At 40.8% G+C, this 13,873-nt stretch overlaps 1 protein-coding gene across 2 annotated transcripts; it reads right to left on the bottom strand.

The window, feature by feature from the left end:
• Nucleotides 1-921: 921 nt before the first annotated feature.
• snx15 (sorting nexin 15) lies at nucleotides 922-8,540 on the bottom strand. Of its 2 annotated transcripts, none has more exons than XM_064329100.1 (8): nucleotides 8,293-8,540; nucleotides 7,668-7,703; nucleotides 7,424-7,544; nucleotides 6,356-6,471; nucleotides 5,132-5,420; nucleotides 3,987-4,142; nucleotides 2,834-3,046; nucleotides 922-2,556 (listed from the first exon to the last, which is right to left on the bottom strand). In XM_064329100.1, exons 1-8 carry the CDS (start codon nucleotides 8,389-8,391, stop codon nucleotides 2,435-2,437), a joined length of 1,152 nt encoding a protein of 383 aa, XP_064185170.1. In that variant the 5' UTR covers nucleotides 8,392-8,540; the 3' UTR covers nucleotides 922-2,434. The 2 variants fall into 2 exon arrangements, with proteins under 2 accessions (XP_064185170.1, XP_064185169.1); XM_064329099.1 differs by having other exon boundaries at nucleotides 3,987-4,145; nucleotides 8,293-8,539.
• Nucleotides 8,541-13,873: the final 5,333 nt, after the last annotated feature.

Consider the following 13,873-nt stretch of genomic DNA (forward strand, 5'->3'; position numbering starts at 1 on the left):
AAGCCCTGCATTCACTCTCTACCTCTTTTCTTTCTCCCTTTTTATCTCTGTCCCTGGTTTTTCTGCATGCTTTCAGTCTCCCCTTTCACATCCACCCTCCCTCGTCCTCTTCCACTTCAATACAACATCCCAGCCATCTGAAAACAACTGCAATATGCAATAACCAAAAAGGTAACACTGTTGTTATGGAAACACGGCGTCTAACAAAAGATTCCTCTTAAATGAAGAAAAATCAATTGATACATTTTCAGTTTAATACAACTAAATAAAAACAACCCTGACAAAACAAAAAATAACCTTTCGATCATTAAAAATTGTTATTTTCAAGTGGTTGTCTGGAGGCTGCAAAAAAAAAAAAGAAAGAAGATACTGCCATACCACTAGGACTATCTGTATAGGCTATGCATGTTGAATGGGGAACATTGCTTATGTTAAGTTCAATTTGGCATTCAAACGGTCACAGCATTGAAAACACACAAGATAGGCAGTTCACCGTTCTGTTGAACGTAGCTGTATGAGGAGACGGAATGAATTTGACAAATGTACCTGCCCCAAATCTGCTGCTGATGTCGGCATGCGAGAGAAAGCGTGAGGTGGGGGGGGGGGGCATGGAGAGAAATATGAGGGGATCGATGGACAACAAAAGTGTTTGTCTATTGATTCCCTTTGAGAGAAAAAGAGAGTACTCATGCAGCCCTGGGCAAGGTGACAGAGGGACGGAGATGTAATGCAGCAGGAAGAGAGTGAATGAGAGCATATGTGAAACAGGAGTCAGGAACAAAGATGAAGGAGGGGAGGTTTCCATGGACAGAGGGCGAGCAGAAAAGAAGGTGTGTGTGTGTGTGTGTGTGTGTGTGTTTGGAGGCAGCCCGAAACAGAAACATTTGATGAATACAGGGACACCATTGGCAAACACGAAAGTGTGTGCATTCCCCATTTATTTCCAACAATGTGTGTTTGTGTCCTATAAAAATACCAGCGTCGTTAGTTCCTAGCAGCATGTAAGTGCCAGTGTAGAACAACTGCACATCTAGCAGTATACATGTCTACATCAGTTTATTACAAAGTAGCTCAGAGCCCCATTAATAGAGCAAACAGCTTCTCTACACTGTGACCCAATTGGCCCTTACTCACAAAAAGCATAGGCGCCACAGACACACACACATACACACACACGTCCACACGCGCACATACACACACACACAGAACAGAACAGAGGGACTTAAAGAGTTTATATACATTATATTCACACACTCACACACACTCTGCTGACACAGAGGCACATACAGGTTATATATACATTTATATTCACGCACAGACACTCTCAGTTTGCAATTATCCTCTCTCTGACTGGAGTGTGTTGATGGCATAATTGTCCTGGACAGTGGAGAGAAAGAGAGAGGGAGGGAGAGGTGCCAGAGAGAGAATACGGACATGTGCTGCATGTTAATGCACTGACACTCTCCACCTCTCCCTCTTTTTCCGCCGCATTTCTGTTTTTTCTCGCCCTCACAGTTCCTGTCCCCACTCCCTCTCCAGTCTCCCAAAATAACAGCCCAGGGACAGACACACAAAGAGCGAGAGAAAAATATGCCGAGAGGCAAGAGAAAAGAGGCATTTTTTCCTGTTGGGTAGGATAGAGATCATCCAAGCTTATCCCTTAATCACCTCAGCCTTTTCCTCATCCGATTTTGTTATCTATTTTCCCTCCCACCCTCTTTCTGGTCCAGGAAAGGGGCTAGGTGTCTAAGAGCAAATTCCTCTGTGTGTCTCGTATTGAGAGAGATTTAACCATTGTGGATGTCTTGTTCGGAGGACATAATCTCCCCACAGTGACACCTAGCAGACAGTTTTTGATATTACAATCAGTGTAATAAACAACGTCATTTAAGAAATTTAACGTTTCGTTGCTAAAAAGGAAAACAACTGCCCTTGAATCAGCATACAAAATACAAAATATTTTCATTAAAACATTGACATAGAATATAATGACTACGGAAAAATAAATTAAGTTGAACTTGTCATCATTAAGGCTTATCAGATTCAGTTCGTTGCACTTCATTTTAGTTTTATTATAATCTTTAATAAATTTAGTAAGATTACTGTTTCATTGTGCTTTGAGCAAGCTGGACTGTGGACTCTGTATGTGTGTGTGCGCGCGCATGCGTGTGTGTGTGTGTCTGTGTATGGGCGCGCACGCGTGTGTGCGTGTGAGTGAGTGTGTATGTGTGTGTGCACACGCATATGTGTGTGTGTGTGTGTCTGTCTGTGTATGGGTGCGTGTGCGTGTGAGTGAGTGTGTATGTGTGTGTGCACACGCATATGTGTGTGCGTGCGTGCGTGTTCATATACAAGTGTCACTGAGTAGGTGTCTGAATCCAAACGAGAGTAGTTAAATTTTGCCGTTGGGAGTGCGCGTGACTGCTGGAGTGTTTCAGGAGCGGTCCTGGTCCTGCGTGGGAGTGGGAGTCTGCAGGGACAGCAGCATCTCGGCGTGTTTGAGGTACTGAGCCGTCTTCCTTTTCACCGACTCTCTGCGCTGAGCATCAGGGTCTCCTGAGACAGGACGGAGAGGCAGGGATAAGCGTACGTCCCACCGCTACCAACACCAGTGGTGTGAGACAGCTAGCAGCAATGTGCCCCACTGGACCTGAGACCACAGGGTCTTCATAACATATCCTACTGGGTAGATGGGTAATATGTACATATGTAAGGTTACTGTGAGTGAGGCTTTAAAATAATTCAATGCGAAACTGAAATAGGTTCTGAAATATGGCCTGTGAAACACAGGCCCTATATTCAGTTAGCCACCGCTCTTCCCATTGTATCTCACCCTGAGCTCCTTTGATCAGTATATCCACAGCGGTCTTGTATATGAGAATGGCTGCACTGTATTCCCCCTCCTTCTCCTTTTCCATTGCGGCGTTCAATTCGTTGGCTGCCTGTGTCAGATATCCCGCCTCCCCGACAGACCCCGAAGTGCCATTGGGACCGGCCAATGGGAGTGACAGGAGCTCTGAGTGGTCATGTGATGCATTGGGTTGGTCTACCAGTAGAGGAAGAGCAGAAAGGAGAGGAACATGGAATCATTCTGACCCTTAGATTAAGAGGATTCTTAATGTAATAAATAATTTATTGGCATAGAAATGCTCTGTCTTATGAATTACACTTAATGTGTGTCTAACTATGCATAAAACCAAAACTTACCAATATAAATGTGAAAATGTTCAATTAAATTCAAATGAAAAAGGTTAGAACTGTAGTTCTGTCAACGACTGCAGCTCCATGGTCACAGACTCATGTATAGTAACTCTCAGGAAAATCATTCAGAAATACAGTATATCACTGACTAACATTTGAAAATGGAAAAACGCCATGCCTTCTAGATACGCTGTATGTGAAACATAAAATGTAACATAACATAATGTAGCCAAAGTAAACAAATTAAACAGTTGGCTGCCTCCAGCCTCCTGGCATCAGTATCACAATATGTGCAGTCTTTTGGCATAAGCTACAGCTCAGCTGTCGGACTCTATAGTGAAAGGAAATGGGAGCTACATGTACTGGAACATGCATGTTCTAGCCTGTGCCCTTGACAGGGGATGTTGCAGTGTTGCAGGGCAGGATTGCCACTGTAATTTGGCATTACAGTTTTACAGTAAAGAAGAAATGGATACAGTGGCTTAACCTCCATTTCCAAATAAATACGAACTGAAAATGGTTCACACTTGCTTTTAACAATAATGTACGCTAGAACCTTCTTGTTAAATTGGCATCATGCAAGCTTCAATTTCTATCAGCACATATAATATCAAAAAACAAATCACACTTTCAGTGAGTGATCATCAGATACAGTATGAACTCATAGGACAATAATAAAGAAATATACTACACAGCAGTGCGTGGCACAATGAAATTGAAATGCCGTTATGTGTAATTTTTTGCTGGCGCATAACTATTAAGTGGTGTCCGAGACAAAATCTGACCTTCTTTGGCACAGGGATCGAAAATGGCAAGATCGGTGTCTGAAAGAGGAGGCGGACCCTCGACTTGCAGTTCCTCCCCTACAGAGTCAAACAGCGAATCAAATTCCTCCTGATTCCCTGACTTGCCCAAGCTGCTATCTGTGGAACCTGGTCTGGCTGCTGGAAGAGAGAGAGAATGAGAGAGCACAGTAAATCATGGAGAACAGTCAAAGCAGCTCCTGACGGCAAGGTTCCAACAGTATGAGAATTACAATATCAATAAGTTCTTTATTTGTAAATAAATGATTTTTCAATAGACTTTAGAAGACATTTTCCACCAAAAAACCCCCAGAAATTGCAATATCAGGGAAACAGGATTCTTTGTAAAACAGAATGCTGAAATTAGCATCTGTGTCACTTTCTGTCTGTGTGAAGTTATGGGAAAACAAATTCAACTTGTCGAAAATAACAATTGTGACCTTCATTGGACATGGAATAAAATCTGTGACAAGGTGCCAGGGCTGTAAAGAGAGGAGGGCACACAGTGGAACCTAAATCACTTTTATATGGGAATGTGTTTGTAAGAAAAACAATGCAAGATAATTCCACTTTCTGGCCACTATTGAGTTGGCTATTCTAAGCATATTGTCTAAAAAATGAATAATTTAAAAAAGATGCTTATTGTGTTTACTGTATTAGTACTGTATATCTGCGTGAAAAAGTGCAGTAGCAGTTTTAATGTGGGTACAAAAAACTAGTCACTATTGTTTTGTTCATTATTTTGAATAATGTCGTCAAAAACATTAGTACCACAAACGTCTTCCAAAAAGTCTATTTTGTGATTCCAGAAATCTATTCCAGTGATTCCAGAGATCAATTTATCCAGCATGTTCATTAAAAAAACAGAAAGTCTGTACTGTATCCTATTTTGTTTGGGAGCCTCAATGATTTGCATAACATACATACATGTCAACAAATTTCCCCTAGTATTGGATATAATAAACCTATTTACAGAACACAGCTCATTACAATTATTATTATCGTTGCTGAAACATTTATATTATATTCCATACAACATTAATATTTTATAGCACATTTCAAACTCTCTGACCATATTATTATTTTTTATGACATTGGTACAGAATCTGAGCAGACACCTGCATTACCTGCAGTTGCTTCCTCTGTGTTAGTGTGTGGCTCTGGTTCAACCTCTGTTGGTGTTATCTGTGTGGGACTATTCTCCATCTCACTGTAGGCCTCCACTGCAGCCTCAGGCTCGCCTAGAACAGCACCCAGGTCTGACCTGGCTTCTTCAGGCAGGGCCGGCTCTTCTATCCCTTCTTCTTCCTCTGTTCCGTACTCTGAAGTCCCTGTGGGTAAAGGTATGAGGGGAGGAGGCAGGGGGGTGGAGGAGGAGAGGGGAGAAGGATCTAATGGTCTCTTCACTTCCCCACCCTGAAAAATAGTGAGAAAGAGAGAAATGGGTGGAGGGGTTGCTATTGGTTGTTACAAATTTATTTAGACTATTTATTAGTTGCATTATGCAGTGTTAGGTCGGTCAGTGTGTCAATAAAAGTTTAATTTTACAGGTTTCCTGCATCTTTTCAACACAGGCTTATTGACTACAGTAACGGGTCAATTCTCCTCATGTGGCACTGATGGTGAAATATCGTAATAGATATATACACATAATGGCGTGAACAAATATTATGCATTTAGTTGTTTTCTTGTTTAACTGATACAATACAAGCTACAATGTTCATATTTGTGCTGCATACACAGTTTGCTGAAGCCCAAAAATCAACAAAAAGTTGGGATTTTCCTTGTTTCAGTGGAGCAAACGGAGGCTGTTCATTCATTTAGTATGTGGTTACGCTGTTTGGTATTGTGAAGCAATTAAAACCATGCAAGTGACCCCTGGGCCTGTGTAAATCCCCATATAGTCAATTACAGTGACGGGAGAGTAAAGAATATATTCCTATAATGGATGGAGTTCCATGGGCTGTCAATCACTGACGCGTATTAACCAATCAAAAGCCTTCCCTCAATAAAGCAAAAACATTATTTTTCCAAATCAGTGAGCCACCGAAAACAAATGACAGCTCCACCGGTCTCAAAGTCACCCAGGTTATTAGCTAATTGGTGCACTACATGAATCCAGTATAGAAACGCAACTTGTTAATTATAGCATAAGTACACATTTTCATTGGGTCACTTGGCTTAGTTTAGGAACTGTAACACCAGAGGCTTCTCCAGTGTGTAGAACTGCATGCTGGGATTTCTTGAAAGCTCAGAGCTCTTGCGAGCAGGGACAGAGCAAGGCGCTAATTTGCTGCAGCAGAGTGACTGTGTGTGTCACTGTGCGACCTGGGTGTGTAGCGTGTCCTCACCCGAAAGAATTCCTTCAGCTGAGGACTGTTGTACAGAGCTGGAATGCTGGTGGTGAAGAGAAGCATGGCTTCTGCTGCCTTCCTCCTCTCCTCGATCACTGCCTCATCAAAACGCCCTGAGGGAGAAGAGAGACAGGGAGGTACAGAGATGGATGAGTAATTGGTGGGAGGCTCCATTGATACTCACGATAACAGTGTACTGAAGCAGGCATGTTTGCTCTTGTTATAATAGGGAGGCAGGGTGGTGCAATGGTTAAGGACCTGTAAGGCTAAAGCTGTGGGAAGCTCTCCCAGGTGGCACACTGCCATTGGACTCTTGCAAACGATACTGTAATCAATCAATCAGCCTTTCTTTATATACCACATTTCATACACCTTAGTGCAACACAAAGTGTTTCACAAATTAAAATGACAGAAAAATTAAGAATATAAAAGGCATTAAAATGCATTAAAAGAAATACCACAAAAGTGAAAGAAACAATAAAATAAATAAAATAGAATAAAAAGAATTTAAAATGAATAAAACATTAAAACAGGACCAGTAAGAATTCGTGTAAAAGCAATGATAAAAAGGTATGTCTTAAGTTCCTTTTTATAGCCATCCAAAGCCTGAACAGCCCTCAGACCCTCTGGCTGGCTATTCCAAAGGTTGGGGTCATAGACACTGATGCCCTGCCAAAGGTACCAGTCTTGTATCTATCGGTGAATAATGGGTTACTGCCAGAGGATCTGAGGGCCCTGTTAGGCACACACCTTAAATGCAAGTCAGATAGGTAAAGGTTTAGAAAATATCTAGCACTATAAACAGAGGACATACAAAAAGTGTGCTATGTGTGCTACATTATGGATAATAGGAATGAATCCATTTATGTAGCACTTCCTCTTCCTTTACATCTAGTTCAATCTGTCTGTATTCTGACAAGCCACACACAGATCTTTTCCCTACTGCTGTTAAAAGCAGCTGCTGCTTGAAGCTATGTATGCACTACAGCTGTATCAACCATGCCAGAAGCAAGAGGATAATATACATATAAATAAGAAACATTTTCTTCAACGTGCAGGACTCACCAAAGAGCTGGGCAGGGGGGAAGGGTGGGAAATCTTCCTGCCGTCGGAAGAGGTTCCTGTGAGTGTACGACAGCTCTCCATGGAGTTTCTTCAGCTCAGAATACCTCCGCCACACCACCACCTGTACAACCAAAAATCAGGGACACCTCATCTCAGTACCATGGCAACAGTAGCCCATTCTGAGTGCAGCGGCAGGGGTGAGGTGTGGGGCAAAATAATGCACACAACACGCAGACATACTAACCTCCTTTACATCCTCAGGCCTCTTCTTTGACACAAACTGGGAAGGAAGAAAAAAATAAAACGACTTTAACACTCTATTCATGTAATTCAGTCATCTATACATTCAAGATATGGAAAGTGATTGCATAGTATGGACATAGAGAGATGGCAAAAAAGACACATACTGCACTTGGTGCTTTGTGGTATGTGTGCACATAGAAAAATAGAGAGAAGAGGGAAGAGGCAAAAAGATCTTAGAAATCTTGAAGGAATGCAAGTGTAGTCACGGGGGTCCTGAGGCTTATGAGTTGCAATCACGAGATCCATGACCCCCCCCCACTGAATGAAAATGTGTTATAAATATTTGCTCCAAATACGTGATTTTGTAAGATGCTTCCTAGAGAATTACGTTAGCAAGCAGCAAACATACAGTCTCACATGTCAAATGAGCAATTTGGCGAGGTAGATTTAATTGTAGCTAGATAGTCATAACGTACACACTTCGCAAATCTCTCTGAAGTAGCTACCAAATTAGTATCTATCTAAGAGCTAGTTTCCACACTTCTATATTGTAACTATATCAGTAATTCCATCTTGACAACAGGTGCATTTGCAACATATGAACAGTATGAGGTTAGTGAACCGACCCTTGCTGTGACTCTGTACTCCGTATGTCCCTTTTCGTGTGTGCGTGGATCTGTCACGGTGAAGGAACGATAATACTCTTCTTTAGTTTTTCGAGACATTCGTATCAGCTCGATGAATCCCCTCGGTGGTCAATGTGCGTCTCTTCTACCGCTGATCAGAGGCGTCTAACCTCTCTTCTACGCTCTTGGTCGCATGATATTACTATTATTATTTTACACATTCACTTCCTGCTTTGTCCTTGCGCATGCGTGATATTAGAAAGGACCAGAGAGAGTGTTCTTGTACAGTTCAGTGGGAGAGTCACAGAAAGAATGTACACAGAAAGTAAGGCCGGGTTCAAAACATTTATTTAAATTAATTTAATTCCCAAACGAAATAGGTCACCCACGATGCAGTACTATCGCATTTAAATCTATTTTTCTCTTTCTTGTTATATATGTTTCTAGCTACTTTACATAAAAAAAACATTTAACAAATGATTGTTACCGGTGGCTAAATTATTCTCGAGAAAAGGAAATAATATATAATAATAATAATAATAATTATTATTATTATTATTATTATTTCGTCCATGGTGCTGGTGGACACGTGGTATATAGTGGAGTGAATTCGAGACTTCACCAAAGAGGTCGCTGTGTATCTTCGAATAACTTCTATTCAGTTTTCAAATTCTTAATGAAAATGAAGTATAGCCTATGCTCATGGATCGAAAACACACAGTAACTATATGTTCATTGTGATTTCACAATAGGAAATTTAACCTGATATCAAGTCTATTCTGACTTCAGATTATAGTTCATAATTCTACAAAGGTCAAAACTTAATGTCTTGCACAGTCAGCAGGGAAAGTGATATGTTATCATTTGTGTGTTTTGTGTGTGTGTGTGTGTATATGTGTGTGTGTGTGTGTATGTGCGCGGGTGTGCGTGCGTGTGTGTGTGTGTGTGTATGCGTGTGTGTGTGCGTGTGTATGTGTGGATTAGAGATCTGTGTAAGTGAACAGAGATTTGCTCAGCAGTGGAGGGGGCGTGTTACAGTAAATGTAACTACTCACATTCACACACAGCTGTGTTTGACCTCAACCCACTCCCTCTCTTTCTGTCTCACTGAGATGAAAGAAAATGTACAAAGAACCCTTTGTTAATGTATAACCAAATAAAAGTTATACATTAATAATATAATAAAAGTCCAACAGGGACAGCATAAAAATTTTTAAAAACTAAATCTTACCATTATTTTAAGTCATGTCTGCTTATCCCTTAACACTTTTCAACTTTCCTTTTTTCACTGTGAGTTTGTCTTCAACATATTGTTCACAAAGCTCACATTCCCAGTTTGTTGGAGAACTCAAAACTTTTTTTACTGTGGTTGTGGCTGCAGGATGGGTCATCTATTTAAGGTACTGCTTTAGTCTGTGGATGCACTCCAGGGCCTGGTATCAAATTTGGACCATACCAACGCAGCTGTTCGTCCGTAGGCACCAGGCACGTGCAGAGGGGGTGGCTCCAGGTGACTGAGCACCTGCCCCTTTTGCCCCAAGTGCCCAATGTGCATCTTTGATTGGATGAAAAAAAAATTGTATTATTGTTGTTCCTGCCATTAATTTTCAGTCATTCATTTTGGTAAAATAACCAATAATTTGCAACTATGTGAATTATTTTTAAAAAAAGATAATTGATTAACATACATCAGTTTTTAGTTTTTCTGTAGTATGTGTCCAGTTTTATTTGTAAAGTACTTTTTACAGCGGGACTATCAAAAAAAAAAAAGGAATGCACTGCAGAAACAGGAAATGAAAAACAAATCCTTCAATTTTGACTTCATCTAAAACAGTGAAAAAGTAAAACTAGTGAAAACTGGCCATTTTCACTTGGTCACCATAAATGGGATGCAAGCTTGGTTTTGTCTCTGCAATTGTGAAACCTTCTAATGGAGGTGATTTGCTAATTTTGGGATTTGATTCTTATCAAGTGATTTCCAAGCTACATTACTTGTCAGACAAGCCTTACATCTTGTATCATACCTCCTTAATTGTTTATTAGCACAAGAATCAGTGCAATATTTTATATTGTGTATTTTGGCTTCTATTTCAGTTTCAAAGAATACACCGTGGGTCCATTATAATGATAGTGCTGGTTCTCTATAGCTTCCAGGGTTTGGGAAAAGGTGTCTGCCTTCCACAGGTTCATTTGAATTCAAAGGTGACAACCTGAATAATACAAATTGTGATGAAGCTGTTAAAGGTTGGGGTTAATCTGGTGTGACGTCATCAAGAATTTATTACTTTAAGACATATCAATGTACACTGCCTGGCCAAAAAAAAGTCGCACACTCTAATATTTCGTTGGACTGCCTTTAGCTTTGATTACGGCGCGCATTCGTCGTGGCATTGTTTCGACAACCTTATGCAACGTCACAACATCTATTTCCGTCCAGAATTGCATTAATTTTATTAATTTTATAAATGAATGCAATTCTGGATGGAAATAAATGTTGTGACGTAGCATAAAGTTGTCGAAACAATGCCACAACGAATGCGGGAGACTTTTTTGTGGCCAGGCAGTGTAGTATTTTAATGTACATCAGGATCTATTACTTCTGAAGTTGATGGAGGGGAATGCTGGGCCTGAACGGAGCAAAAGAGCTGGGAATGTTGTCCTCTGTTCTGCCACCTTGCTGTTATGTTTGTGTTTTACCACTTAATGCATTCTGCCCACGCTTGCCATGTCATTAGTGTCACAATCAACAGACCAACATGACTACTCGATGTAAATAAATTAGACACCATTGTACATACTGTATTTGTAAGGAAACTGGCTCTGCCTTAGAACACTGTTCTTTAGAAAAGGCTAAAACTTCAATCCACTTACCAGTGGAACTCCTCCTAATACTGTTTGAAATTCTCTTCACAGTAGCACAGAGCTAACATTCTGTGGTCTGTCATGCGGGTAACATTCTCCATTGTTCTCCCCTGAGACAGCGCGGCGCAGAGAGAGATAAAGAGCAAAGCCCACATCAAACAAGTTGCTCTTTGTCCGCTCGCTGCCCTGGGGAGGGGGGACAGTAAAGGGGAATGCTGCGTTAGAGGTACATGAGTGATGAAAGGGAGGCCGATGGTTAACATTTGGATGCAGGGAAAGGGAAGGAAAAGTTAATTTATGAGTGGGAGGGTCATAGAGGGTGGGAACGATATGTCTTGCATAATATGAGCACACCTCTTTTTTCCGTGAGGGAGCAAGAATTTTTATTGCAGACTGCAATTGCAGTCTCATAACTGCTCTCCCAAGACACTGTAAAGGAATAAAGAGAGACTTGAAACCTTGAATCCTTGTTCAAGCTCCTGTTCCTATAGTAAGAATAATTACCTAACAAACTATAGAACAGATGTAATGATACCAGCATTACACAGGAACATCTAGGTCCAGACATGGCTGATTTAGCTATGTCAGGTCAAATCTGGCTTAACTTATATATATATCTTAACCCATTGATCATTGTTAAGTAAGAAAAAGCAGATGCATATAAAGCCATGATCATGCACAGGTCTGTATTTGCACTGTCTCATCATACCCCACAGCTTTCACAGAATTATAAGTGACAGCTGTTATACCCAAAGGCATTATTATTAAAATATTTTGATCTTAATTTTGGCCAAATGCACAGAAAAAAATCTGGTCCTCAGGGAGAAATTGTTACAGGACTCTGCTCTAAACCCAGCTGTTCAACCCTTCTGTAGGTTGCCATGTAATAATGAGCCTGAATACTGTGGAACAGTGTCATCAAGAATGTTCAGTCTGTGCCAAAGAGGCCTGCAGAGTCAGTGTCTGCTATGTTTCAGCTATGTGCCCATTCATACATTTAAAATGTCTTCACTTTGTAAGGCAGTTTCTATGAAGCCTTGGTAGAGAGCTGTCAGGTGTGCTGTGGAGCCCTGAACTTTGAACAAGACAAGTTATGCCTTTCCAGTTCCAGGTACGATATTATCATGACACTCTATGAGCAAAGTTCTCCACGTCAGCAATTCCTCCACAATATCCATCATTATCAATGGGTTGCACAATGTGTAAGATGTGGTGTGTACGCATTCAAGTCTTTATACTATGTTTAAAGAGTACAGTAACTTTTTGTATAAAAAACCCCTTTAAAATGTATAAAATAAAATAAAAACATTTGATAAAAGCTGATAAAGTGCTGTGAATTGTTTGATTGCAAATCTAAAATTGTGGAGTACATAGCCAAATCAAGAAAAAAAAAATTGTCCCAAACATTATGGATATATATTTACATATATACTGTACACACACTGAGTGGCCAGGTTATTATATACTGCTGGGTAGGACCCACTTTGTCTCCAAAAAAGCCAGAATTCTTTGCCACATGGATTCAACAAGGTGCCGGCTCCTTAGGGATTTTGGTCCATGTTGACTCAATAGCATTATAAGTTCCTGCAGATTTTTTGGCCACACACATTCTTGTTGCAAACCTCTCATTGCACCTCAACCCAAAGGTGCTCTGTTGGATTGAGATCTGGGGATTGTGGAGGCCATTGGAGTAAACTGAAGTCACTATTCCTGGAACCAGATTCTGATGATGCATGCTTTGTGGCATGGTGAATTGTCCTGCTGTAAGCATCCATTTGCAAAAAGGTAGTCAGTAGCCATAAAGGGATGCACATGGTTTTCAGGTTTAGGGTGTTGGGACCCAGGTGTAGAGTAGAAAAAAACACTGGGGGCTAAAAAGGTAATTTTCCAAACAAGACTTTACTTTCACAGCAAACAAAAGGGACCGTCTGGACCTTTCACATGTGTTGAAGTGGTCTCACTTGGAGTGTGGTAATGAGCCAACCACCACTCTTAAAGGGGCAGGTTGAATTTTACAGAAAGTATAGCATATTTAAAACCCTGATAATAATTTACAGGGGAATTCGTAATACCATTTAACATGTCATTACGGCAAGTGTGCTATTAATAACTTCATTGGAAAGGCAATTAATTCTGTCTTTATAAATGAGTAGAAATGAACACCCAATTAACCTACATAAACAGGGCCAGACTGGATAGTTTCAACCTAAAAACAAGCACAAAACCGTCCAAACCCACGGCACACCTGTACTAACTATATAGCTAGCTAGCTATGGCATGTCCTCACCTCTGTAACATTATTTGTTGTCCTCCGTGTGTCCGTACATCTGTATCAGTGGTTGTAGCTGTGTGTCCTTAGCTCTTAATCATGCGTGCAGGATAGCATCCGTACGCGTTAACTAGGTTAACTAAAGTAGGCAAAACTCGAACATGTTAGGGTTAGCTAAAGTAACATTAGGCGATAAAGCTGTGCTTAAACATGTTGTACCACCTGCGCATGCGTCCCACAAAACGTCCCTCAAAAGTCGTCCGTGAGTGAGTGAGTGACCACAATTTGCCATGCATAGCCCACGGCGGCAGTTCCTGCGCGCCGTGGGAATAAACATTTTCCGCTGTATAAAAGAATTTCAAATGATTTTCCCTTTATCGTGGTAGGATATATTTGTGTGGTTTTAACCTATGTAAAATGTCTAAATATTTAGCAGACCAACACAGAGAG

The sequence above is a fragment of the Anguilla rostrata genome, chromosome 3 (genome assembly GCF_018555375.3).
Source record: "Anguilla rostrata isolate EN2019 chromosome 3, ASM1855537v3, whole genome shotgun sequence".
Taxonomy (NCBI): domain Eukaryota; kingdom Metazoa; phylum Chordata; class Actinopteri; order Anguilliformes; family Anguillidae; genus Anguilla; species Anguilla rostrata.

Bases quoted from the DNA above. Each gene is read 5' to 3' on its own strand.
- snx15 (XM_064329099.1), bottom strand. From the start codon at position 8,391: ATGTCTCGAAAAACTAAAGAAGAGTATTATCGTTCCTTCACCGTGACA. The intron at 5,421-6,355 runs GTGAGGACACGC...ACTATTTTTCAG, and splicing joins AGCTGAAGGAATTCTTTCGG to GGTGGGGAAGTGAAGAGACC. The intron at 4,146-5,131 runs GTAATGCAGGTG...TCTCTCTTCCAG, and splicing joins CACAGAGGAAGCAACTGCAG to CAGCCAGACCAGGTTCCACA.